The sequence below is a fragment of the Ixodes scapularis genome, unplaced genomic scaffold (assembly GCF_016920785.2).
Source record: "Ixodes scapularis isolate PalLabHiFi unplaced genomic scaffold, ASM1692078v2 PGA_scaffold4__175_contigs__length_147842914, whole genome shotgun sequence".
Taxonomy (NCBI): domain Eukaryota; kingdom Metazoa; phylum Arthropoda; class Arachnida; order Ixodida; family Ixodidae; genus Ixodes; species Ixodes scapularis.
In genome coordinates this window covers 87,294,681-87,322,198 of record NW_024609879.1, presented here as the reverse complement: position 1 = coordinate 87,322,198, position 27,518 = coordinate 87,294,681, and the positions used below count along the sequence as shown (strand labels likewise).

The 27,518-nt window shown below is 44.7% G+C and overlaps 1 protein-coding gene across 3 annotated transcripts; it reads right to left on the bottom strand.

The window, feature by feature from the left end:
- Positions 1–833: 833 nt before the first annotated feature.
- LOC8027923 (sphingomyelin phosphodiesterase 2) lies at positions 834–27,518 on the bottom strand. 3 transcript variants are annotated; one of them, XM_029988174.4, is made up of 9 exons: positions 27,379–27,518; positions 27,229–27,274; positions 17,500–17,596; positions 17,083–17,159; positions 14,496–14,679; positions 12,615–12,854; positions 9,867–9,987; positions 6,777–6,893; positions 834–3,327 (listed from the first exon to the last, which is right to left on the bottom strand). In XM_029988174.4, the coding sequence occupies exons 1-9, from the start codon at positions 27,437–27,439 to the stop codon at positions 2,882–2,884; spliced, it is 1,389 nt and encodes a 462-aa protein (XP_029844034.1). In that variant the 5' UTR covers positions 27,440–27,518; the 3' UTR covers positions 834–2,881. The 3 variants fall into 3 exon arrangements, with proteins under 3 accessions (XP_029844034.1, XP_029844035.1, XP_029844036.1); XM_029988175.4 differs by having other exon boundaries at positions 12,639–12,854; XM_029988176.3 differs by lacking the exon at positions 27,229–27,274 and having other exon boundaries at positions 27,379–27,395.

The window sequence follows — 27,518 nt, the reverse complement described above, 5'->3', positions numbered from 1 at the left end:
TGAAACGGTTCACACACCGCTATTTTTATTAGCTCGCAAAGAACAAACCTCTTTATTTGACAGAGTTACCGACGGCGTACAGTCAGTGGTCAATAAATTGTTAACAGTCTTTTTTTACTGGCGAACAATGTTCCGATTTTATACCCTTGCGGCTTCATTAATATACAAAATGGGTGATTACTAATTTCTGAGGATTTAGTAAATATGCCCAATGAACCTCAAGAATATCACAAGAAAAGAGGACATATTTTTAATGAAGTGACGAATGCGAATTGCGTTAAATTACCACGTTTGACGCAGAATCCGCTAAGTTAAAGAAAAAATCGGTGAGCTTTTCTCCGCATCCGCTCCAAAGGCCGGTGAGCTTTTCTCTGCATCTGCCGGTTTTGCGGTAAGCTTTTCTCCGGTGAGCTTATCTCCGGTGAGCTTTTCTCCACCGCCCAGCAAGTCTCTACCGGCGAATGGAGCGGCCCAAGCAGCCTGCGCGCAAAAAATCTTGGAGGCCATGGTTATGCGACTGGAATCTCCACCCCGGCAAGAGCCCTAGCTGTCTCCTGTATGACAAGGCAATGCCTTCCTACTGAATTCCATTCACCGCCAAGCCAACAAAGCAGGGAAGTTACGTGCTTGTACGTAAGTCTTGCGCCAAACGGTAGGGACCGGGTGATGAAAGTGAGGTGGTCGATTGGTCCGGCAAGCTAGTCGCCTCTTTCACTTTGTCGGCGTAGGGGTGAACAGAGTACAGCAACACGCCATTCAGGGCAATGAAAACAACTCGAAACTGCAAGAATCAAAAGCGTAGCCCCCGAAATGACAACACAATAACCAGCAGAGACAATGGAATGACTTTTACTGTATATATATTACATCTCGAAGTGTGCGGACAGGCCGATTTTCAGCATCGTCGATCATCGGAACACCTTTTCACTAGGAACAATAGACAGTGTACCGCTACTAAAAATTGAGGGTGCAGTTACACGGCCGCAACTGCAAGAGTAACCGCATTTGAAAAATCGTCAAGTACAGGCTTGAGCGAGAGAGGGAGCTAGCTACACACCAGCTTCAAAGACTCGAGGGGCCGAGAAACGTTGTCTGGGTCTCGCACTTGCACAGCATAAATAACTGATGCTGCTCCCAAAACCAACCCGACTAGGACAGAAACACAGAATACATTCTGTACTTGAAATACGTACCTGAGCTTAACACTCGGAATAGTTCCACGTTTGATCAAATGCGGATGATGTCCTCCGGAATGTGCGTGTCTTCCACCATGAATGCGAAAATGAAGTGTGTGGAAACAAGCAAGATTGCATGGGTGCCATGAACTCGTGAAGATGACAATGACCACAATATTGGCCAGGGTAAAATTAGGCGTAACTTAAAGCTTTGGAATTTTAAATTCTCAGCTTCGTGTTTATTACTCCTGGGCTTTAGAATTCTCCATGTAAAAAAAGTATCTAAAAAAAATGTTTCAATTGTATGTGTATGTTGTACTGTAAAACGTTGCTACACCATCGTGGAACCAGCACATGGTCATTCGAAGAAGATAGTGAAATAAAAAACAACAAGCACCATGGACCCAAAAACAAACAAAAAAACTTCGAGACAGACAGAAAGGATAGCCGATGTCATGCCTAAAGATTAAAGGCTCATTTACTATCTAGCTTTTCATACCCTCTTACAAAAATATAGTACTTCAATAAAAGCACCAAACAATTTTTACATTTATTTAGACTCCCAAGCAGTGCCAATGGTTTTCTATATGGTTCAAAATAACTAAACAAGTATCTATTAACATAACGAATAAAATCTAAATGCTACAAAACATAAAGACAAGTTGGTCGTCCCACACAATATGCATGATCTGCCTTGTGAAATGAACTCTCTATCGTGAGCACGCTTTATGGCCAAACCGATGTGTTTCGTAGCAACTTTGAGGTGCTCCCTGCAATCTCATAAGCACCAGCCCTCTCCGAAGTGCTTCAATGTATCATGCTGATTCTCACCAAGTTGCATACTGGTCCCATTTTTAGGCATCTGATTAAAGTGATGCAACTATCCCATGTCAGCACATCACATCCTCCCCAGCCTTACAATCGAAGGAGCAACAAGATGTCGTACACAGGATTGCAACCAAGTTGTTCTGAGGCAGTTGCACCACGACACAATTAAATGTCAGGTCGTGCTGCTGTGCAATCCTAGAGCAACTACTGCTGTGTTCTAGTGGCAGGTCTGAACCAACCTTGCCACCACTCTCATGCAACGCCAGTCGCACTGTCACGAAATTTGGGAGGCGCGGTGTGCGAGCACAGCCGTATAGAATATGTGAGTTGCACATCAGCAGAATCCTTGAAACACCGCAATTGTAATAGGATGTAACAGAGAGAGAGTAATGGAGCCACACACTAACGGAAGTCTGGAGAAAGGGCTCCTGGTGTAGCGGAGGAAGCTGCACCAGGAGCAATTCCATACAGTGCAACCTCAAGCATGCTGCAGCCCAAGCCATTGCACAGCTCCAGTCACATTCTGCAGCTGCAACCACCACACAACTCTAGTTACATTACGTTAGAACAATGGAGGCAACTGGAGCTGAAACCATTGCACAGTTCCAGTCATGCCACGGTAGAACAGTCAAGTCAACTCCAGCTGCAATTCAACTATTGCACAACTCCAGCCACACTATGGCAGAACGGTGGAGGTAACTCCCGTCCCGCTATAATACAACAGCAGCTGGAGGCAACTCCAGCCACGCTATGGTACAATGGCAGCTGGAGGCAACTCCAGTCATGCTAGGGTACGATAGCAGCTGGAGCAACTCTAGCCACACTATAATACAATGGCAGACGCACAGACGCAGCTCCAGTCATGCTACGCTACACCCCTAGACCCTTTGGTCCCCTTGGGGCACCAGGAGCGCCTCGCCGATCATCTCCGGCGAGTAGTCCCCCGCAAAGCACTGGCCAGCCATGTTGATGTAGGCCCTGCAGAGGAGGCGCATCGACTTATGGGCCTCGAGTAGGGAGCTCTTCTCCATGGCGTTCCAGAAGAAGCCCATGACGAGGCAGAAGCCAAGGAGGAGGGTGGCCACAGTGCGACAGACAACCAGGACCCAGTCGAAGCCCTCGGGCAGCTCCATGGGCAGGGTGGCTGCCAGCACGCACACCATGAAGCAGCAGGACACGATGTAGAAGACGCGATCCATGTACAGCCTGTCCAGGGAGCGCATCAGCTGCTCCTGGCCACGGGTCAGAGCGTTCAAGTGGGCGGGCGTGGACACGTCACTCTTGTTGGGGGACAGGGCGCCCCCGTTGAGCCCAGCGGACGCCACTGCGAGGCAGACGATGCACAGGCTCTGAGGGGTCGCAACGTTCCGACAAAACTTCGCCTCAAGCGCGTTTTTGTGCCGAAGGTGGCATTCACTGGCGGCCATGGTTTAGTCCATTCCTGCTCAGTGCGAGCTTACGATTAGCTTCCACAACGATTCTGCAATGTGCATTGCACACCACCAAGATTGTAGTTATCCTCAGAAGATAAGTGGGGGCTCGGTACTGAGCCTGCGTTCCATCATGGCAAACTTGCTTCTTTTACCGGAAACTTTATGAGTGTATATTAACATACGCTACAGATGTTTGATATCAACAAAGCAAAGCAGTAAAACAGCCGTAGCATCTTACCTGACTGGTCGGAACTGCTCTTGCGACTAAGCCAGTCATACGCTTTGCGGTACCCCAAAACAAACTTTGCGTCACCCGATGGCCATGCAGCTCATCACAAGGGTTGCCATCATGCTCTAGCCGGTAGTTCTGGTTTTGCCATAGACCCCCAAGACAAAACTTCGATATAGAATATATCTACAAAACTACACGAGGCATCAGAAAAACTGAAACCTCATAATTCATGGACACTGCTTTCACTAAAAAAAAACGTTGTAACCCTAAAATCAAGAAAATATACCAGAGTTACCCTTTAACAAAACAAACAAGAAACGGATATCTCTCGGCCACCAATACCTTGCTAAGTTGGGCTTGCCGCAGTTCAAGCACAAAGAGACCGTAAGCCCCGTAAATAGCCAGACAGAAATTCTTGTTAATTTGCAGTGCTATTTTGATTTACTGATCACATCATTATATGTAGAATTGCATTTTATGAGGAACACAGCAGACTCCAGTGTCAGCCTTCTAGGCACACGACACAGCGTCAGTGTCGCCACAACCTCCTTTTTTAGCATTTTGTTTTCTTTTTTTCATTGTTTTTGGAACTTTCACAGCTGGTGAAGCCTTCTTGAAGCATCTCAGAGCACTCACTCCGGGTGGTTCTCGTTTGAACCCGTTCGCATTTCTACCTTCTCGTTTTTACCTTCTCATTTCAACCCAGCGCAAAACAACTTTCGCGTTTCTCCCTTTCTCATTTAAACCATTCTCAAAACAAACTTTCTGGTTTGGACCCTTCTCAAAACGACCTTTCTCATTTTAACCTTTCTCATTTCAAATTTTCTCAAAACATACTTTCTGGTTTTGACCATTGTCAGAAAGACTTTTCTCATTTTAATCTCTCTCATTTCGAACCCAAATTAATCCAACATCATAATCTCGCAATCTTTCTGCAGTATTTATGGCAAATTCGGGTAATTAATTGCCTTCGAGCCCTTGCCTGTGGCACCGGCGACCAAAAACGCGCCAGCGGCGCATCATGTGACCCTCTCCATCCGAGTGCAAAGCACAAAGAACTGGCGTTTTTTTTTGACTGGGTCGCGAGTGAGCTCTGTTAACTTCTTCTTCGATCATTCTATGGTACTATGAGCACGCTGCATATGCCAACAACATAAATTACGACTCTTTGAGATGTGTGTAAACAGAAGCGGCTTCACAAACTTTTCAAAATATTTGCATTACCGCAGTCCGTACAGCTGACAGAATATTAAAATATAAAATCAATGAAAGGGCAGATGTAAACTTCGTTTGGATTTTCGATTAACTGTTGCCACGGAGGCTTGCCAGCGTCGCTTTCCATATTCTGTTTACTGTTAGTAGAGAGATTTAGCAGATCGTTCTCATGACTCCGATAACGATACCCAATACTCCGCCACTGCCTCCCTTGCGCACGCATAGTATCGTTATCGGGGCTATCGGAACGATCTATTAAAACTCTCTAGTACCTTTCTTGGAATCCTCAGTCTTCTCATTGCACCCACCCTCCTTAAAATTGTAATGCGTGTTCAAGTTTCAAACTGCATCACTATGCACACTTTTTTTTTTCAGCGGTGTAATAACTTGTTATTACAGAGTTGTAAAATAAAGTGATGTATGATGCAGCCCGTGTCTCAGAGCAAACATACCTTGCTCAGGCTGGATAAATTCTTCCAAAAATGTTGACTTTCTTTGAAACATGAATTATCTTTCTCTTCGTTGTTTTTGCTATCTTGTCTCAGAGCACAAAAGGGTGCCTGTCTCGATGGCTTCGTTTGCCACTCAAACCCGCTATTTGCCGCCTCAGCGAGCATTGTTTCGTTTGATTCCCTATCCAGATTCGGATGTGACGATACCGGATACAGTCTGGCAGACAAGCTGCCCGACCTCTTGGAGCTCAGGAAAACTTCTGCTGGTAAATTGCGGGTACACGCCTGAGAAGCGCAACCCGAAAAGCTTGCACCCGCCAGCCTTTGACCACGGGAACGCCCTTGCCGAAGATATGGGAAAACTTTTTTTCAGGGAAAATAACCACCCGAATTGGCCATTACAAGCAATAACACACGACTAGCACAATGATCCATCCGCTCCATACGACGACATCTTAATGACATACAGCGACAGAAGAGAAATGAAGTACCGAATCTGCGCTAGCACTTTTGAAACCACGTCACCATGTGACCACGTAGCTACGTCAACAGACTCGGAGTGGCATGCAGGCATAAGGAAAATTGTTTCATGTGCTATGCAAGAGATGGTGCCGCTTCGCTTCATCTTCAACCTTCATCCTCAACTGTTTTTCCTTCTTTCAATACCTCACTACAGTGTTCAAATGACAACGGGTTCAAATGAGAAAGGTTTGAAACGCGAAAGGTTAAAACGCGGAGGGCGTTTTGCGAATGGGTTCGGACGAGAAGGGTTCAAACGAGAATGGGTTCAAATGAGACGGGTATAAATAAGAAAGGGTCGAAACACGAAAGGTTAAAACGAGAAGGGCGTTTTGGGAATGGGTCCAAACGAGAAGGGTTCAAATAAGAATGGGCTGTTTCGAGATACACCCCTCCCTCCTGCCTGTTCCGCTTACTTTTTAAATTCCTTCATCGCTGCTTTTTTCGCAATTGCATTGCGTGGCCTGCGGAGTTTGCGGCGCAAGTGTTTGGCAGCTAGCCAACTAGACCAACCCTTTTCAAACTGGCACGCTTCATTTCTCAAGGCCAAATCAAAATTAGCTTCAGCAAAAATGCACTTCTGCATTAAAACAACACAGCAACCGACAGCCACTCCTGGGATGTCACGTGGGAGATCCAGGGCTCTAATTTGGACACTTGTCGAAAAAGTCTGCGAGGAATTCGGCAGCCATGACCGGCCACAGTGCCGCCCTCGACCTTCGCATCGGCCAATCGCGGCGATCAAGTTTCTCGCCAACTTTTTTGCCAAGTGACCAGGCCCCCGGCGTAATCTGGCTCCCCACCGCCAACCTCCGTCCCAGAGTCCCTTCACAATTGTGGGGTCGAGAAGAGACCCCCCCTAAAACGGCCCTTCGCGGGTGCAATATCGACCGCCGACGGGAAACTTGGTATTCAGACTCACGCTGCGACGACTTGGTCACCCGCATGACAACTTCCACCGGCTCGTGATCCGACAGGGGAAGTCCCGACGTAGTCTTTAGCCGCGGGTTCTTGCACACCTTGCAGTTGGCCACAACGCCTGCCGTGAAGCGGCAAAGAGTGTGAAAATCGCCCGTTGCGACGGCTTACGACTGTGCGCCTTAAAACCTCTCATGACGCGAGAACACAACGCACCGGCACCATCTATGGGGGTAACCACAACTAACTTGGCATTTGCGCATTTTCCTTTTTCTTTGCACATTATTTTTTTTGGGGGGAGAGGGGCTTGAAAGTCTTTTGACATTTTTATAAACAACCATTTCTCACACAGATAGTATGTACATTTGATCTTGCAAAGACTGCAAAAGTAGCGACTATTTCGATGTCCACATTCAAAGTAATTTTAAGTATTATTTTGACGTCGGTAAAGCCGTTCTCCCGAAGACGTGAAAATATATTTTTTAAATAATTATGACGTCCCCCGTCAATACATTCTGTTTCATTATTTCTATACATACATATATATATATATACTGTAAATGACTTATTTCTCGCGGGCTCAATATTTTGCGATTTAGGTCAAAGCTGAAGTTTTGGAATAATTCGCGGGTGGTGGGATCTCAATATAAATTCCAATGTGTTTACATTTTACCGGAATTGTTCAAGGGACCTATTTTCCGCGAATTGTAGGCAATTCACGAGAATTAGGTGTTTGCAAAAATTAACTCATGTAAAGTATATAATGTTTCATTACGGCACAGTTGCTTTTCACGAATTATTTTGCGTTTTACGTATATGGACAAAGGAGCTGAATCTAGTGTCACAAAACTGGCAGCTGATTGGACAACAATTGCCGTTGGAAAATGTGTGTATCTCGTACAACTGCGGCGCAGACAGCGATATGAGAATCTTTTGCTTGGTGCATCAGAACTTTTGTTGTTCATTCGCACCGGTCAAAAAACATCAAGGAGGCAATGTTTGCATTAACAACATTTTATTTAATATTCCGATCGTTTTGTAGCCAACCCTTAAACAATGAACCCACGAAACCCAGTTTGAGAGCCAGATGCAAAGCGAGACTTTGCAACCATACGAAGACTCGCTTGCATGGCAGTGGAGGCACAGAGGCCCGAGAAGCGTGCCAAACTCCTAGTGTTATGTCGTGTACGCACTTACATTTGTTAAGTGTGGGCACGATAGAGGGATATCCAGCTCGCCTTTGTCGTGAATTCAATATTTCAAGAGAGGCATGTGCCGAAATGACACGCGAGAGCTCAGAACAATGCTGTTGGGCGTGTCACGTCCGAAAGGATCAACTGTCAAGCCAGTCGAGCGCGCACACACCGAATAAGACATTTCCAGTTCAGAGTAGGACCAAAACTTCTCAGGCACATGGCACAGCAACATGTGAACATGGCCCCGTCAACACAACACTGACAACATCATCACAAACTAAACTGAAAAAAACATGAAACTACGAAACGGCTACCGCTACCACGCAACGGAAGCTGATGGGGGCGTCAAAATAATAAAGCCACTATTTTAATGTTCTACGAAAGTGACGTCGCAGATGTCAAAATAATTTTTTTTATATAATTTGACAGTGGACGTTGAAATAGTCACTGCCTACTGCAAAATCTTCGTTCTGGCGAAATCCAGCTCCAGAGTCAACTCATAGGCGGTGCCAGCGTGCTCCCTCGTCGTAAGAGATCACAAGAATGCGCTCAGAAGCAAACGCAAGTGTGTGAATGGGCCTTTAGACATTCCGCCAAACGAATGAAGGTGCAACAACACTTTGCGTTTTTTAACGAGCAGCACATAATTCTCATGGAATGATGTGTGATGTGACATGTGGTGAAGGAATTGAGAATGTACAAAAAGCTTCCTCATCCACGCACCCCTTCTTCAGGGGCATTGCATCATTTTCCTCTGAAATGCTGCCGTGCATGCAATCCAACCATGAGATGCCTCCATGCCTACTAAATTATTTTATTAATACACACTTCACCCTGCTATGCAGTGGATATTGTACCCACCAATGGTTTCATGCAACCATGCAAATGGTTGCAAGCAATTATATGCCACAACGGTTGTAAAACACCCTTTGCAACAAGACACAAGAAACGCTGGTTCACACTTTTGCATTTCACTAGATCGACTTGGGCTGTCTGGAACCCCATGCCTGGCAGGTAAGGACCTTTTTTTACCTTGCTGGCATGGGGTGCATTTTGGATAGGAGCATAGTATAGTTCTTTTCGGAGTGTGTTTTAATAAATGCTCTAGGACTTTGTCCTTACTCTGGTATGTGTTTCTCCCCCCGCTATATTTGAGAGAGTGAGACGAAGTAGCGATCGTTGGCACCGAAGGAGGTGTTTTATACAACTGACTCCCGGTAACATAGCCCTAAACGTCATCCACATTGCCGCGGATATGTGGAACCGCGCTACTAGGTTCAATGTCTCCTTTGAGATCGCCACCGCTGCTCCGATCAAAATCAAATGCAAATCTGCAAACGAGCCTTACAAGAGTGCAACTTTGCTGTACTATCAGGCCCGCTTCAAACGGGGTCAATTTTTCCCAGCGTCTCGACTTCGCAACACCAGCAACACGGGCCTCCCGCGTTCACTTGCAGCAGCTCCTAAAGCTCTAATTGCTTCGTTTTGTTATTGCCATTTTTAAAATTGTAAATGTATGGCACCATTTAGCCACAAACATTATCTTTTGATGGCATTGGGATTACTATTTCATCCCCCTGAAACCATTTACCTATTTGCAAAAACAATCTCTGTCAAACCAAAACCAAGCTCTACCCCTTGTCCGGTTACCACCACCATTACCGCATGAAGGGTCACTCGAAAATATTGCGTGTCTGATTGGCTGCTGCTGCCGCTTGAAAAGTCTCAGAGTTGCTGAAGTTGCTTGCCTGTTTTGAGCTGGATTCGATCCCAGCAATTCGTGCCGCAGCGCGAGAATATAGGAAAGGCTGGGGAGCAACTCACCGGCAACCCCCGATATTGCTGAGAAAATCACCCCGTCTGAGCGGGCCTGAGGAACCGAGTGAGAGTGGACCCACCTCTGCCCACTTTGAACATGACGTAGTCTATCCGCTTCCCGGTGGGGCACGTGTGCTTATCGTACGCCGAAGTGTAGTGGTTGTCAGGATGGCCGCAGGTGGCACCAACACACAGGCTGTCCTGCAACGGACAGCCACAAGTGCATTCGTTGAACTTAAAACGCTCACAACTGAGCGGACTAGCGCCTGCTTGCCAAAAAAGCACTTTTCTCGACATGTCAATGAAGTATGCGCTGCCAAAAACACAACCCAGAGTCGTGTAAGGGGAAGGTTCGGCCATTGAAAAGACACTGAACTCCAAAAATATATTTTTGAAAGTGCCTACCGTAATATAACCCACCTAAAATTGAGAGCAAGACGGGTGAAAACAGGGAATGGGCTAATGTTCAATGTAAACCCCCCCCCCCCCCACCCCTAGAAAAAAACAAAAAAACTTGCAGCAAAGGAATGCCAAGGTGTGTTTACACTTCATTCAGTCACCCATGACCTTTAAATGAGCAGTCGCTATCAACAAAAATGTCTATCACTTCGTCATATAGGTCCTGTGACCTTTCAAACTTGTCACTGCAGCGGGGGGCTCTGTTAACCAAAGACAACTGTCCAGCCCAGTTATACATTTATCGCCTGCCTAACTGTCCTTGTTTCCGCCGAAGCCCCCAGTGGCCCGTACGGTGCAATTACTAGAAGTGGGCTATCTTTTAATGCTTTGGAAAAAAATACTGAATACTGCAAAAAGTAGGGGTGGGCTATCTTTTGATGGTGAGGCACCTCTCGTGATATTACGATGGATTGCAGGTTCTTGAGGTGAAAAAATGACCGCATCTCCACGTGGTGAATGGTGTTATTGGGGCGAAGCTCTGGTGGTGCTGATGGTATTGATTTTGTTCATAGGTAGTGCTGATGGTGCTAATTATTTTTTACTGCTCATAGGTAGTGCTGAAGTAAAGTGGAGATTTGGGCCAGTTGGTTCATTGCAAGCAAAAAGCGCCGAAAAAATACAGGGACACAGACGAAGGGAAACAGGACAATGCGCCTTGTCCTGTTTCCCTTCGTCTGTGTCCCTCAGGGACGGCGCCAGGGGGAGGCGAGGGGTGGTGGGCGCCTCCCCTAAAATTTTGTCCGCCACCCCAAGGTGAAGCAGCTTTGTTCACAAATAATTGCCTGCGACGTCGGCTTCAAGACCCAGTGTAACGAGTGCCCAGCCTTTAGAGCCGTTCATGCCTTTTATTTTTTATTTTTTCTACTAACTTCCATTCACGGGAAGGCGTACCGCGGGCGAGTAAGCTATCAAGCGCTTTGGATAAAGCAGCTCCCCTTTGTGGCGCCTACTGGCTATTCTCTCCATATTTCGCTCTGTGGTGCTTATCTTCAGCGGAGACCGGAGACGTGAACGAAGGCGAGCTTAGTTACAGTCAAGGTCATGGGGCATTCCGAAAAGGGAAGCAAAACCTTGTTGTGAGTCTGAGCACAGATGGCAGAGGTCCCTGCTGGCTGTAATACCCCCCCCTCCCCCCTCCCCCCCCCCCCTCCCCCCTCCCCCCTCCCCCCCCCCCCTCCCCCCTCCCCCCCCCCCCCCCCCCCCCAATCTTCCTCCTTGTGTCTCCACATTTCCCTTTTCAATGAGCACACCGCATAAGCTATCTTTGATAAGCCCGTGGGTGATAGCACCTCAAAGCAACCCCCTCCCCCCCCGGCCCCATTTGTTTTGCCTCCCCGCTGCCCCCCCATTATAAAAATCCTGGCGCCGTCCCTGGTGTCCCTGTATTTTTTCGGCGCTTTTTGCTTGGTAGTGCTGAGTTCCGGGTTGCGTTTTGACTCCATTATTACAGCTTTATGGTCGGTGAAATGCAGAGCCAGTGGTTCTTCTCATCCTTTTCATCCATGTCAGAAAGAAAATGTGTGGTATGGAACGTGGTTATATACGCATTTCAGCATTTGACCGCAGCGCCCTCTCTTCTATAAACGTTGAGCCAATGCATGCAAAGATTAACGCGATTATATACGCATTTGACCGCAGCGCCCTCTCCTGTATAGACAATGAGCGGCTACATGCAACGTTTCATCCATGACATCCCCAGCTCTTGAGTTACTACCACATCTCAGAGCCCACTACTCGTCCTGCAGTCGTGGCAGAGTGGTTAAGGCGATGGACTAGAAATCCATTGGGGTCTCCCCACACAGGGTGGAATCCTGTCGATTGCGCAAACATTTTTTCTTTTTTAAGAAGACAGATGGGATGGCAGTCGATGTGAGCACGAACACCGGACGGACAAGGCTAAACCCTAAGGAGCTTCGTTCCTAATATATAAATCTGTAAATCCCTGGAACCCTAGCTTCCTCCTGTCTGCGGGACCTGGAGACTACAGATCCCTAGACACTTTCAATACCCATGTCTGGAAATCCCTACTTCCCCAAGACCTTAAACGGAGGACCTAGGATTTACAGATCCCTAGACACCTTAAATACCTCTGTCTAGGAATTCCTGTACCCAGAATCAACTATTTTGTGCTACACTGTCAAGGCTAGCATAGCAGCTTCCACAGTGCTGCGGCCTCGTACGGGTGCAAAAGCACATGGCTTTGTCTAGCGTCTCATTCGCACACGCCCGCGCTACGCTAGCCTTGACAACGTTGCACTAAATAGTTGACGAAGAGTTTATAGTTCCCTAGCGTCTCTCTGTATGTAGGGAAGCACCTAGGGACATGCCACGGTGCCCAATGGCGATGAGGTGTGTGAAAATGAGCGCACCCCTGTGCCACTGCTGCCACCGACCGTGTTGGACTCCTGGCAGACGAAGGCGTCCTCCAGGCAGGTGTTGTGCAGGATGATGTTGTACGGGGGGTCGAGGGGCTCCGTGTTGAAGTCCCCCGCCACGATGGCCAGGTCGCACGTCTCGCTCGTCAGCTTTACGTACTGGCTCATCTCAAATGCCTGGCAGATGCGGTGCGACAGGTAGATGTCCCGCTGACGGTTGTACTCGGCATGCAGCTGTGTTAGCGACAGACACGATGGTCAGTGTTAAGAGGGAGAAGCCCCCTTCCTTACCTGCTTTCGCACCTGAGAACCCCCCATAGAGGCTTTTATTTAAAGTGACGGAAGGAGGCACTGTCGGTAATTGGCGTCCTTGCGAATTTCCGGTCAAATGAGAGGACAAACAATCCCCACCACAGCATTGCTTCTTGTAATGTTCATGAAATATTTTAGGACCAGTTCTCCAGGAGGTTAGCTAAAGGACCACTTAGCGAGGTACTTGTTGGAGATTTTTTTGATACTCGCGTAGGACGACTGATTCCTTTTTTTTTTTTATGTTGAATAGCACAACATAAAAGCCTCACTAAATCCCCAACTTCGCGATTTCAGTAGAACTTCATCATTCCAAGAATTTTGACACCAACATGGCTCAGAATCCAGCCGAAACAAAGCGACCAGAAGTCTCTTGGAACAGAAGAGACGGCTTGTGTTTGTAAACAGAAAAAGGAATGACACGGCTTGCATGCAGATCAAGAAACAATAGTAGAAAGAAGAGAACCCAGGCAACCGAAAGTTAATTTAAACAAGAGTAGCCGATTTTCCGGCCCATTCTCTTGGCTGGGTTTCACAAGGATTCTTTTCTTAACAAATATCTTTTCTATAAATGCTTTGCACACGCACCAGATTACAGCCACCATTGCCGACCTTCTCTTGTCTTACCAAGAAGCTAAACCACCGAAGCGGGCAATGACGATCCTCCACAAAAGTCAATGCTGGGGAGAAGGACACAGTATAATCTAAAATTGCAATAACCTGCCCTGCTGTGGTAATGATGAAGTAAAGTAAATGTAATAAGAGGAAACAAAAACTGAAGGTCGGTTATGGCAACGCCCATGCACAGATGCTGCAAAGTGTCTATAGCAAATATTCTAATGGCTTTTACCCTGTTCATTCGTTTTCTATCGTCCATAATGCTAATGCGGGAGCAGACTGAGGTACTTTGTTTTTCGTTAATTCACTCGCCTCATCCCATTTATATGCATGGCTTGCACATGATGTCATCATGCCGGTGGTCGATCCTACTCATTCTTGCCGAGAAAAACGAGTTCGGTAGTGTGAAACTTATGTCGCAGAAGTTATGCGCTCAGCAACAAAGCCACCACGATGACCACTGATGTCACACCAGTGCAAGCCTTGTACTGGTACTGTTTCAACATAGAGCGAGTTGAGGGAAGGCACTGCAGCTGCTTGTAGCACAGTCCGACCCAATTAAGGACGCGGTTTGCACGTTTGTGTCCAAGCAAGACTGATTGCGTTGAGACCACTTACGATGAGTGAGCGCAAGCCTTCGGGTAGCCCCAAAAAACTTCCACTAACCTGGGTATATTTTACGCATCATTCTTTCACTGTGGGTTAGAAATTATCCTGACAGTGCTTATACAAGCAACCATTTCTCATAAATAGAGCACAGATCCGATCTCGTAAACACTGCGAAACCATTAGTTTAATTGGTATGCAAATCGGGAGTGTTTCAGTGCTGCACACTAGTTGGCGCCACTCAACTAAAGCCCCTCGATGAAATTATTTTCATCTCTCGCAACAGTGCCCTTTAGGGACTACGAGGTGACCCAAGCGGAAGGACAAACGACCACAACGCACGTGGGTGACGTAGAGGTTGATGAGGAGACCCCGGTGGTTGACCTTGCAGAGGCCCACTACCTTGCCGCCGAACCAGTCTCCGTGGTAGAACTTGTGGGCGTAGCCATTCAGGTTGTACTTGAGCATGCCCGTGTCCGCAATCGGGCTCTTGGACAGGATGCACACGCCGCTGCCTAGGACGCCGCTGCGCCAACCACACTGACTGATTAATTGATCAGTCATTTAACCAATCAATTAATAAACCAGTTTATCCGACTAATGAACAACTCAGTATATTTTTTCTAATGACCGTCACACTGCCAGTGTCTTGTCCGTGAGAGCTAAACTATCCCTTCCTCTCTGCGCATCAGGTCGCAAATTATCTCGTTTATGTCTCGTTTGTTAAATTTCTTACACTTAGGTACCCTGCTCGAAAAAATAAGCTGCTACTTCTTTCTCCACTTTATGCATCCTCTCGCACTGACCATCAATTCAAAGTCGGAATCCCTCATTGTTGCTCCACTACTCTCATTTACTGCTTCATGCCCGGAGTGTCACTCAAATGAATCCACCTTCCCGTATCTCTAGTGTCAATATTGTCAGTTCATTCAATTAAAGTTGCAATAACCAACCATTTTCATTAGTGTAAACTTTAAACAGTCGTGTTTTCACTGCATATATGTATTAGACTTGTCTGTATACTGCATTTTGTTCTTCCTATCCCCTCTGTATTGCTCAAGGCCCTGAGAATACCGAAATAGATAAATAAATAAAACTTGCTCAAGCTTCACAGATAAAAAGCCATTACAAAATATGCACTACGACCAGTACAGCCGTGAAACATGGCACTAGTGTTCTCTGCAATGCCTTTAAAAATGTACACTGAATGAGCATGCATGTCTGCATGTATTATGCGGGACCTTGTTAGCTGTGAAATGTGTGATATGACCACGCTATACCGCCAGCAGCAGATAGCAGGCATCCTCTGAAATGCTGCATGTGCCCAGCATGGTGCAGTAGAGAATAATTTTTCAGATTGGGACCAGAAGCTCTTATGTCTCACAATGTGTTTCCGGGAGCACCTGCTATAAGGTGCAGGTACTATAAAGTGGCCATCTGTTAAATAACTTGACAATCTTACTCATTTAGTGACAGAAATCTAGAATCTAACGGGATGAGGCATCATTTAGGAAATGCACTGTGGCGGGTGGAAAAAAATACCAACATGCTGCCTCAAGGGGCATCCCTGAGGAGGTCTCGTAATCATTGTCTTCTTCAATGGCTTTTAAAAATATTCAACACCGTCGTCAGCGCGTTACAGCTGACAAGTTCTGGATAGTACCCATAATTCCACTGTCACCGTGAACCCTTTTTGGACTGATAGTCACAATGTCAAAGAGCCAGTCACAATGTTAGTCACAACTGATAGTCACACTGTACTGATAGTCACAATGTTAAAGGACATATGTCCCACACGGCCTGTATAAACCCCCCATACAACTTAGTAAAATGTTTCAGATTTAATTAACGAATGACATTCCTCTTTTTTGAAAAACGGGCCGATAGAAATCAGTTTTTGAACAACTCGGGGCAGCAGAGCCAGCCTTTTGGAGGTTTGGAACAGCCAAAGATGTTTAAAATGTTTCCATGCCCGGCGTCAACACGAACAACACTTTTTGAAACCAATACAGGTGTTTTAACTGTCGCCATAATAAAATGCTTTTACAAAACCCCACTAACTGACTCAAGCAGCTTCTACAACTTAAAATTTGCATTGGAAGCTGCTGCCAAAATTCATGATAAGAAGCAGGAATATGGTGTAGTAGTAAAGTGGTAAGCTTCGCCAGAATGCACTCGAAACTTCTGCGATTCAGCAAAACCATTATGAATATCAATTTTGTTCATATAATACTGTAAAACACCCTAGTGTTCGCAAGCACCTAACTTTTGAAAATTTCGCGGCTTGGAAAATTTGCTAACTTTAGGGGATGCAAATATTTCTATTGTCTAGAGAGGCAAATGCCTGCCTTTAAAATTTGCTAAACTTAGTTTACAAATATGATCCCACTGCCCCATTCGCAAAAATAAAGGGCTTTACAGTATGAGAGCTAAGCATGCAGCACACTAGTTCAGCACAGTCTATAGAAAGAATGAAGCATTCAATGACACCAAAACAGATAGAATGCTGCTCTATATTCACAAAACCATTTAGCAAAAACATTTCTAAATTTTAAAACTACCGTTAGTATCCTGAGAGATGGCCCACCTAAAAGCGAGAGAAAATGGGATAAAAATAAGAAGTGGGCTAACTTTTGGTGTGCGATCAAAAGAAATAAAAAGATGCTATTGTTGTATTCTGTAATTTGCCAAACTTGTTTTCACGTTGAAGAGCAATGGAGTATACACAACAGTCCTTCCCAGTCAGCAAGGTTTGCTTATCTCTCGCCCTGATAAAAAAAAGAAGCAAGTCATGTCAAAAGTAGGGGTGGGTTGTCTTTCAGGAATATTAAGGTATATACACATATGTCAATATGCTTCTGTGGCCTCAAAGACCTCCTTAAAGACAAGTTTCCCAACCCCAAACACAGCGTTCCTCGGACCCACTGACCTGTGAAAATAATGGGCGTGGGGTAGGTTGTTCCTTGTTTTGGAGCGTATCCTCTTGTAGTCTCTCTGACTCCATATCTGCAGGCACAAAACAAAACCAAGTTCTAAAATCCAACCTCGACGTGCCCAATTTTATGCACGTGCAAAGAATTCGAAAGAAAAGTTATAATGCGTTCAGCATGTTTCCTGCAGAAACATAGAAACTATACAGTCTTTTGCAGGTTTAGAACAGCGGGACAAAATCCTGCAAGAAGGACCTCTGCTGGTCATGATCGGTGAATGCCTCCTCTCCAGTGTTCCCTCTGCTAAAGTGCAAAGAGAAAGGGCCTTTGAGGGAAGAGCTTCTCTTGCTACTCTAAGCTTGCAACAGACTCCAGCTATGGTATGAGTGGGCCTGTCTCGGCCTTAAGGCACGCACCTCTTGAAGGAACACAAAGTCGAGGTCACTTGAAGAAAGGTAGTTGGCAATGGCAGTCATCCGCTCCTCCCGGTGCTTGCTGATGCCCACGATGCCCCTTGAAACACACAAAGGCAGAGCTTTCGTGAGCATATCATAGAACCCTTCCAAAATTCAGTCTGGCCACCCTGATCACTACCATCGGAGGAGGAATGGCATACATGCCATACTAATTGTGGCCTTCTGGTTACTAATGGAGGAGCAGGGGGGGGGGGGGGGGGGGGTAAGGAGCAGAATGCGGCAAATCGTAAGTGCTGACATTGGTGGTTTTGAGAGAAAGAATGAGAGAGCGACGGAAGAGCAAAGAAAGAAGGCAGACGACAGGTTGGGCGTGTTAGTTTTGCAGCGACGCCTTGAAGTCGTTGGAGGGGCAATAGTCACCAGCTAAAAAATAAAGCTTGGAAAACAACAAGTACATTTATGTACTTGTTGATGATGTTTTTCTGCTTCTTTTGTACATATTAGAGAGTCACCAATGATATGGGCCCATTGGGACTGCCAACGGGATGAGTCTATGCCCCGTCCTTTCGATGCGACCACAATGCATGAGACCTCTCTCTAGATTCTTATATTAACTCTATGTAGATGAGACAGTTGAAGATGCCCCTAAGTGGATGATGCGAACGTTTAATATCAAGACATTAGTATTTTTATTTCTTTATTTACACAGGCACCTGCTGTGCCATAAGACACTAAATAGGGGGGGTACATAAAAACATTAATTCAAAGAACCCTTCAAAAGTACAAACAACAATCAATAAAAACAACCTTTTCACTTTAGAATGCTTCTCTGCAGTTCCTCATAAAAATATCAACAACAGAAATCACTTCTTCCGGAAGCGCATTCCACTCCCGGGCGGCTTGAACAAAAAATGAATGAGAAAAACAGTCAGTTTGATAATGATGCTCTACCGCTGTCTTAGGATGATTCTGCATTGAGGATGCATGATGCGGTACCAGAACGTAAAGTCCTCTTCTCAATACCTGTCTCCCCATGATACATATTATGAAAAACTTTTAAACCACAAACACCTTCTCCAAAATTTAAGGCGATCCCAACCCAGTCTGTTCTTTATTTCTGTGGAACATGAGTACAGGCTATAATCACCTGTGACAAACCTTAATGCCCGATTTTGAATTTGCTCTAACTTATTTGCAAGGTAACATTGAGGCCGGATCCCAGATAACTCGGGCATATTCTAAAATCGGTCTGATAAAAGAAAAATATAATGTTTGTCTCACACTGCGAGGTGAATTCTTAAAAATTTTCCGAATAAAATATAATATCTTACTTGCCTTTGCTAAAGTATTATTTTTTATCTATGTGGTCATTCCATCTAAAATTGTTCGAAAAATACACTTCCAAATACTTATGTTTATCTACCCATTCAAATTCATATTTTTTCATTTACATGTAGATGGGCAAACAATAAATCAAGTAAAACACATGTATTTGCACTTTTTTCTATATTCAATCCCATTTCCCAATTATCATTCCTAAATCCCTTAGCATCATACAGACATCTGCATCATTTTCAACAACTCAGTATAGTATATTATCACCTGCAAATAATTTAATATCTCACTGTATGTTTTCACAAATATTGTTAATAAATGTAAGAAATAACAGGGGTCCTAGTACGCTTCCCTGAGGTACCCTCAAGGTTACAAGCACAGGTGAAGATTTCTGACCATGTAGTACAACACTCTGCTATCGACCAGACAAATGCTCAACAAACCACTGTATCATATTATACATTGGGCTGTTAAGTATTTGTCTGGTCAAGAACAGAATGGAAGTAATTGAAATATATATTTCAATTAGTTCCATTTAAGCTTATACAGTAACAAATGATGCGACACACTGTCAAACACTTAACAAAAGTCTAAAAATATGCAATCTGCACGTTTTTGTGGTCGACGGTATTTGAAAGGAAATAGGTAAATTCAGCTAGCTGAGTAACACACAAATGACCTCGAAGGAAACCATATGTTGGGATCGGGGGAGAAAAAAAATTGCTGGAATTTAAAAAACTATAGATCGAGCTATCATTCAAAGAGTTTGCATGCGACAAATGTCAGAGACACCGTGCGGTAATTTTCAACAAGGTCTCTTGACCCTGACTTAAAAATTGGACCTACATTTGCTTTTTTCCAGTCATTGGGAATTGAACCAGTCATTAGTGATTTAGTATAAATTATGTGCAGGTACCTTGCAATTTCCTCTCTGCAGTTGTGAAAAATTACCGGCAAAAGCTATTGTGGTCCGTACGCTTTTGAAATATCTAGGCCTTTGAAGTATCTCGGCCTTTGAAGTATCCAGGTTATTAAATTGCCATCCTTTAATAAAGCATGTATTGAATTCTCCGCTTTTTTATTTGCGTTAACAAATTTTCGAAATTCAGTACGATCATTTCTTAATTTGTATTTAAAAGACTTACAGAAAATTAGTTTACTTTCTTGGATATTTTTTTTTTGAGATTTGTGTTTATCTCTTCCAAGTTTTTGTTCCAAGGTATCCAGACAGACCTTTTTCTATACCTTTTATAAGCCTGCGTTTACAATTTTTTGCTTTCGAAGCGTAGCAGTTATCAATGGTTTATGCTTATTATTTTCCTTAAAAATCCTGGATAGTATGTGAAAATCAGTAAGCACCTTAATTTTCTGTTTAATACATTGCATTCTTTATCGAGTTCTGAAAAGTAAGAGAAATATGCCTAAAGCTCCAAGGAAATATGGTCATAATCACCCTGGCTGTACAGCATCCCTTTGCGTGGATGCTCGACACCCTATTTATTTCATTTAACGGTATTTCAGATACAACTGCATTTTAACGCTTATATAAAGAATTACAAAGACATCTGAAATGATACTGGAATTATTTGTCAATAAAAAATCTAAAATCGAATTTCTTCCCGCTAGTGAAAGAATGAATTGGTTTAGAGCAAATGAGATAATGAGATAACTAAAAGATTTATATAAGCTGGAACTGTCGTCACAGTAGGTAGTGCCTGTCCAATTGGAACTGAAAGCCCTCTCCCACAGTAACAAAGCTATCAGAGATAGTGGACAGTACCTATATGACCAAGTTCATCGCTATTATTTATTGTTGAGGACGGCAGTAAGTGCCCAATACAGGCGTGCCTCCTATGGACAAATGACTCGACACCAAATGGATACAGTAGCATTTGGCGGCACTAGAAGCCTACTGCTTGCCCACCATGCATCTATGAATAAAAAGAAAATTATCATCTTGCGCACTGCAATCTTTACCGTAGACTGCAAAGCCTTTAGGAGTCATCGAGTCGTCACTCAGTGCCCATAACTATGTATGGCTCGATTGCCTCTACTAAGCAAAAGAAATGTGTCTACTTTATTTTTGAGATTGTTGAAGTTTATCAACGTAACCATGGGATGAGTGTCTGAAAATATGGAAGCATTATCTGAATATATGGAAGCAAAACTGGTTGGGGTAGAAGAAATACGTCATTCGTGTAATCTTGTACCTCTACTGCTGTGCAGAGGACTGCCATCTTCTGCTCAGTGTCCCAGATGTACGCTTGCTTCGCTATTCACAATCAGTTTATTGTACAGAAGATACACCTTATTGGCCTTTTTTAAATTTTATTTCCTTTGAAAAATTACATAACATATCTTTTGTCTGGACTGGTGAAGGCTAGTGGGCTGAACATGAATACATAAAATTGAAATAAAACACAGAGGATAAGCACTTTGCTTTGCCACCATTGAAAGAAAGTGGTTGTCCTGTGCTAGTCCTCTGTGTTTTATTCTTTCAATTTTATATATCTTTTTGTCATTAAGTGATTCGCTAAAATCCTCTGAGACACTGTACTTTCTCTTTCGTTCAACGACATAAAATTTATGATAATTGGCCTTTTGCCACGCTCTCTAAATAAACCAATCCGATCCGGTGCATCTTTCATGTGATGCGAAGCAGGAATTGGATAGAAGAGCCGCGTAAGCATTAATTTCTAACTCGGGTCCAGTCAATTTGTTGACAGCATGCAATCGCCTCTAAAGCTTTTTGATGTGTAGAATTTTATCGAGGCCCTTAAATGAACTGCCACTTTGTATTATTCGGTTGTAACTTTGCCACCATTGAAAGTGAGAGAGATTGAGAATGCACTGCACAGTTAAAGGGGCCCTGCAATGACTTTTTTACTCATTTTTAATTTGCACCGAACCTGAGCGCACTGAACGTAGTAACTTAGTGAAACTTTTCTTTTCTCGAAATTCCCTTTATTTTAAAAGTTATAGGCAAATTAAAATTACAAAAACAAGCAAAAAATAACCTCCCTCATGACGTCCTTGGTTGCTTGAGAGTGGCCGTGAACTAGAGGAGAAGTAGTGAGCTCACCGAGCGCTCACGGCTGCTGCAGTCCGTGTCGACGGCGCGAGAGGGCGCCATTAAAGCGTGTTCTGGATAGACTGTATGCAGCGGGCAGCCAGAGTGGCTCTCATGGCATTTGCTGCGCGATTAAACACTAATTCGGCGTGACACTTCGTTGGCCACAAACAACAGCAAACATGGGGTAAAGATCAGTTCAGAATGGGAGCTACTTTGCGCTACCATACCGCGAAACGGCCAAACCGCAAGACAAAGCTTCTCGCCGAAGGCCTTCAGAACGCTCGGAGCCGGTCGGATCCTCCTGCCCATACGACCGCAGCGCCGCCGCATACATCCGGGACCTTTCCGTGTTGGCGCCTGATCCCACTACTCCTTTCTAGTATGCACCGCCTTTTCCACCGCTTGGTGGCGGGTATGTCGACGGGTCATTTCTTATTTTCATACTTTATAAACTGCATTAGTTTCTTTTTTGATTTAAAATACTGAACAAAAACTACTTTTATAAATAATTGAAACGGTTTGCGCCACATATACTGTGTATTTCGACTAAAAAGAAGCTTTTAGCGGCTCTGACCAGTAGTAAGCCCAGGACTAAAGACGTCACATTTTGCGCGCTTTCGGTACCGCGGGTCGCCCTCGTCGGTGGAGGAGCTTTCCGCGTCGTCCGGTTAAAATATGACGCATTGATATTTAGTTACTCTCTCCGTCCCTGCTGGCTTGCCCGAACCCCAAGAGACGTGGAAACTGCAAAAAAGGTAGACGCTTAAATATGATTACAGGGCCCCTTTAAGAACACATTCTCACCTGCCGTTAATTGCGAAAGTGACTGAGCGCAATGATATACAACAGACTACAGGTTCATTACCACCATGGCAAGAATTATACTACTATTTGAGCCACAGGGTGGCACTGAATTTCTGAAAAGGGCCTACAGCACGGGAGATATGATATAAAGAATGGGGATGAGGAACCAGCACATTCCCAAGAGAGGGTAAGACGTAGGTGAGCGCAGTCTGCTAATGTTTGTCTTTAAGCATCATAAAATACCGAGCAAGTGCACATGCAAAGAGCTAGAGGTAATCACAAAAAAATGAGGAGGGGCACTTGTTACGTCCGAAAAGGGAAAATCAGAAGGGCACATAGTACAATAGGACCAGAGCCACTGATTAGGCTACGCTTCAAAGTAACGACACCTCGACCATTTTGGTGCTCAAAATCATGGTTGCCAGTTATTAGATTTTTTACCTGAAATTGCAGGAAACAGATTTTTGTCCACCAAAAAAGTGAAAAGAGCTCGCGACAAAGCAAGATGCAGTCGCAGTCTTGAATTGCAACTACAGCCAATTGCACTCGTTCTGCACTGAGCAGGAAAATGGTGGCGCCCACAAGCAAGTAGAGGAGCGGAGTATCAATACTCTAAGCATAGATCTAGTGCCTCTGAATAGGCCCTTGCTCGATCATTGTTTGGTCTGACAAAACAGTACGGGAGCAAAATTAGGCGCGTGGTGCACCCCTAAATTTTCCAAACAGCCCCTTGGTTTTCATTGAGCCTGCTTTAAGATAGCGCTCTCGCGTCCAGCTTTGCCACTTCGCACTGGCACACATGCGTCAAGCTTCAACACCTCGCGCCGGCTTTGCGGAGAAGCAGCCGATGCAGATCGAGAAGCATCTCGGGGGGCTCGGAAAATTGCTGGGGTGGGCTGTTCAAATGATTTTCGCTCACGTCTTACATGTTTCAATAGTAGGGGGTGGGTGCTTGTGGAAACATAGGCGCCTGCTCAATATTTTATAGAAGTAAATGTTGGTGCTAGTTGAAAGGTGCACCATCCATTTATTTTCCAAACAGATAACTAAAAATTCAATGTTTAGCTTGTCCCTTTTCGATAAGGCAGATATGTACACTGATAAGGAGAGCCCTTGGCCTAGAAAAAAGGTGCATGTTCGTAGCACGACTCGTCTAACTATGGGGTTGAACTGTCCACAGATGGCACATGTTCATAGTCAGATAAACCGGCTGCCACATCGACGAGTCGATTTATTGTGCAACATTGTGCGGGTTCTGGCTGAAGAAACTCGAATGCACATGCAGCGGCAAGCACACAAGTCGGGATATTAAAGGACAAATCCTTTTTTTTTATACCAGTTAGTGATAAATTCTGCAACCTATATCTTGCTCATATAAAAGTAACCTATGCCTGCTGTTTTATTTTTATACAGGAATGACTTTCTGTATAAGACACCCAAGAATGAAGCAAAAAATAAAAAGGAGTTACATTAAAAAGCAAGAGGTGAGCTGTCTGAAGCATCTACTCACAATATGGACAGGGCATTTCAAAGGAACCATTCTTGTCCTAGTCCCTCATGATTAATTAGGTCAGTACTGGATATGTTTGCCATGTCTAGCCATGTTAAGCATTGAAAGGCAAGTCTGTGTCTTTACGTTGATGCATCTTCCAAAGGTTTCTTGGTTCTACTACTGTTATTTTGCTAATGACTATATTCGCGGTCAGCTTTTTGTGGCAATACAGTCAATGCTAGGGGAGAAGATGCACTAACCGCTGCACACGCGCTTTCCTCCTTTCTTCAGATTGCCACAGAAAGCTGACCGCGAGTATAGGGACAACTTTTTAGTTGACCGACTGTTTTTAATACTGTACCCGAATACTTAAAAAACAAACTTCTTTATTTTGTTAATGAATCACCAAAGGGTTGCATGAATCCTAGCTGAACCAATTTTAATACCTTGCAAGTTTAAAGTTGGTATCAGTTTACCAAAGGGCCGGAGCTCACCAACTGCTGACCTTGAAGCATAGCAGCGAGTGAAATAACCAGACAGAGAATGTGAGGGCCAGCTTATCTCAAGAGTTCTCTAGAAACTCAACCACGGGAGATAAGTATCAGTGTAACCTTGGATATCTCCGCACAAGTGCACTGTGGGGTACATCATGTCACCACCACTTTCGCTAGGGGAATTGCACAAGGTCCCCACATGCCCTGGGATATTATCGCATCTTCTGGAGGTGGTCTACAACAGTCAGTAGAATTGTAAGCAGTGATAAAGTGCAGGCGAGCTGGTAATGAATCAATATCTTGTACACCCGGAGAAGGGGAACGATAATGTAGACCCATCTCAGTGTCTACAAGATGTCGAGTCAGTAGAAATAGAGACATTCAAGTGTGCTGTGGACTGCCCTTCCAAAAGCATCCCATCCCACTATGGTGTTTGGGAAGCAGTTTAGGAACAGTCGGCAGTTCTCAGTACCTTATAACATTAAAGAAGTTAGAAAATTAATCATATGTGGTCCATATCTAATCAACTGCGCTGCAGTGCAAACCTATTCTGTCGAGAACATCACTGATGTGCCCAGGGCCGTACCCAGAAAAAAATTTCGGGGGGTGGTTTTCGGGGACAACGGCGGCCATTTTGAAAGTGTCTATTGTCTTATTTTTGCCTATGAATCATGTGCATCGGTGGCATATAATGGAGAGTTACAGCAAACCGGAGAACCGGTCCCGGTTTGGTACCCGGTAGCCGACCGGCGCCACTGCGCGTGCGCAGAGGTGGAGATTAAAATCGGCTGGCTGCAACTGCACCGACCAGGGCCGTACCCAGAAAAACATTTCGGGGGGGGGGGGTCAGAACCCCCTATCCCCCCCCCTGGTTACGGCCCTGGTGTGCCAGGCGGTGCCTACAGTGGCATCAAAAGGCTCTGCTGCATGCTTATCTGAGAGTAGTATATGTTAAACCCAGGCTGACAAAAGAAGTTTGTTCCATCCTGAACCCCTGCTGAGTTTGAATCAATAACAGGATACGCCAATTCAAAGAATTGCAACTAATATAAGTAAGAAAACAGGAAAATTGTGACTGAATAACTTAGGTGTCATGCCCAGCATGTGTTAGTGTTCATGTGCCAATGACGAATAGGCATTTAATTCCTAGTGAAAGAATTACGAAAGCTGTTGTTTGTTCTCAAAAACAAAGAGGCCTCTGTGTTAAATTAGGAGGAGGAACATTAAGTTTAAGGAACACGTAGCTTCAATGTAGACCTTGCCGAAAGGAATTTTCTTGGTCACTTCAAGTATGTTGCGAATAGGTGCCAGACATATGCATGCAAACAATAAACAAGAATAAAAAAACATTCTCTCTCTCTTTTTTTTTTTTTTTGAGTCCTATTTATCTACATTTTACAGACGGAGGTGAACTGAGACCTTGGAAGTGCAACATCCTTCTTGTTTTATTTTCTTTCTTTTTTTTCGTCGACCTAAATAACGCGAAAACCTACTGCCTATTCCGCCGCGAGAATTTCCTACGAGAGCGAACATTTACAAATAAAAATGCTAAGGAACACACACAAAACAAGCCGGTGGTATGAAAGGTGTCTTGATGGGTTGGCGAAGGAACAGAAATAAATTTACAAAAAATGCGACGAGAAAAAGCAAACGAACAAATACAAGCTGCCACCTAAAAATAGCAAGCGCGAATCTTGACCTAGAAATGAGACGATGCGGCCGGCAACAATCCCATTAAGTGCTTGTCCGATAGAAACGCAATAAAAAAAAAAAAACATATATATAATGAAACGAACAAGTAAAAATGAGGACCAGCAAACGAAACGCATGTAGGAAGCTTGGTTCGACCGGGAAGTCGTTTGAACCGCTCGCCTCTTCTGGTATTGCACTTTCCCCGGAAATCAAGCAATCGCACACAACTGACCCTTCGATATAAACAATTACAGAAATGATAATGAACGGCCTAGGTGTTCACACCCTTATGCCAATTTTTCTTTTTTTGGCACAAGTACGTTTGTGGAGAAATTACTGCCACATAGATACAGCGCGATCGCATAACATCTGAATATATCTGACTGCCAAAAGATACCGTCGCTTTGCAACGTTGAGACTTGATATGTCATATCGGTGCTTCGAGAGAGGTTTCAGTGTGACAACTGATTCTAGCGATTTCGAAATTAACATTGAATAGTGTGCCATTTTTCGTTGACTGTTTCCTAGAGGATGCATAGAGAGATATGGAGGATTCGGAGATCAATGACCACACACAGAACAGCTGTTTTCTGACACTCCGTCGCGTTCAAAAGAGCGCGATCATTCCACCACGTAGTCGGCGATACGTGACCACAACTTGAGTCAGTTTAAGCTCACGACAACAATTAAACTAGCGAAATTCGGTTGTCGCGCTGACTATTCGTGTCTTCTGAGCAGAAGCAACGAAACCGCGAATCGAAATCACCGAGAACGTCCCTAGGCCTAACGTCTCCTAACAACCCCATCGAAAGTGAAAGGAACATTTGTTTCGCACTCACCAACAGTTCAAGCTGAGGACGCGTAGCTCGACTTCCATCCTCATTCCTGCGGAGTGCACGGTCGCAGCAAACGATAAAGGTGAATAAATAATCCGCGACACACAACACCGGGCGAAAGGGACAAAAGCACGGATAAACGGAAGCACACACCGACTGGCACTGGCTCATTCATGAAGAGGCTGTCGGCTTCGAGCGAAGCGGCCGCTGGCATCCCGAAAGCAGACGACGAAAAAAATCACCGGAACAGCCCGAACACCCCCTGGTGATCAATTTGCGGACGTCCGAGAAAA

What these genes read in the sequence shown, in the direction of transcription:
- LOC8027923 (XM_029988174.4), bottom strand. Translation starts at nt 27,439, where the DNA reads ATGCCAGCGGCCGCTTCGCTCGAAGCCGACAGCCTCTTCATGAATGAG. An exon ending in GTGGCAGCAGTGGCACAGGG is followed by an intron (nt 9,988 to 12,614) that starts GTGCGCTCATTT and finishes TGTCCGTTGCAG; the next exon opens with GACAGCCTGTGTGTTGGTGC. An exon ending in CATGTTCAAAGTGGGCAGAG is followed by an intron (nt 6,894 to 9,866) that starts GTGGGTCCACTC and finishes GCTTCACGGCAG; the next exon opens with GCGTTGTGGCCAACTGCAAG.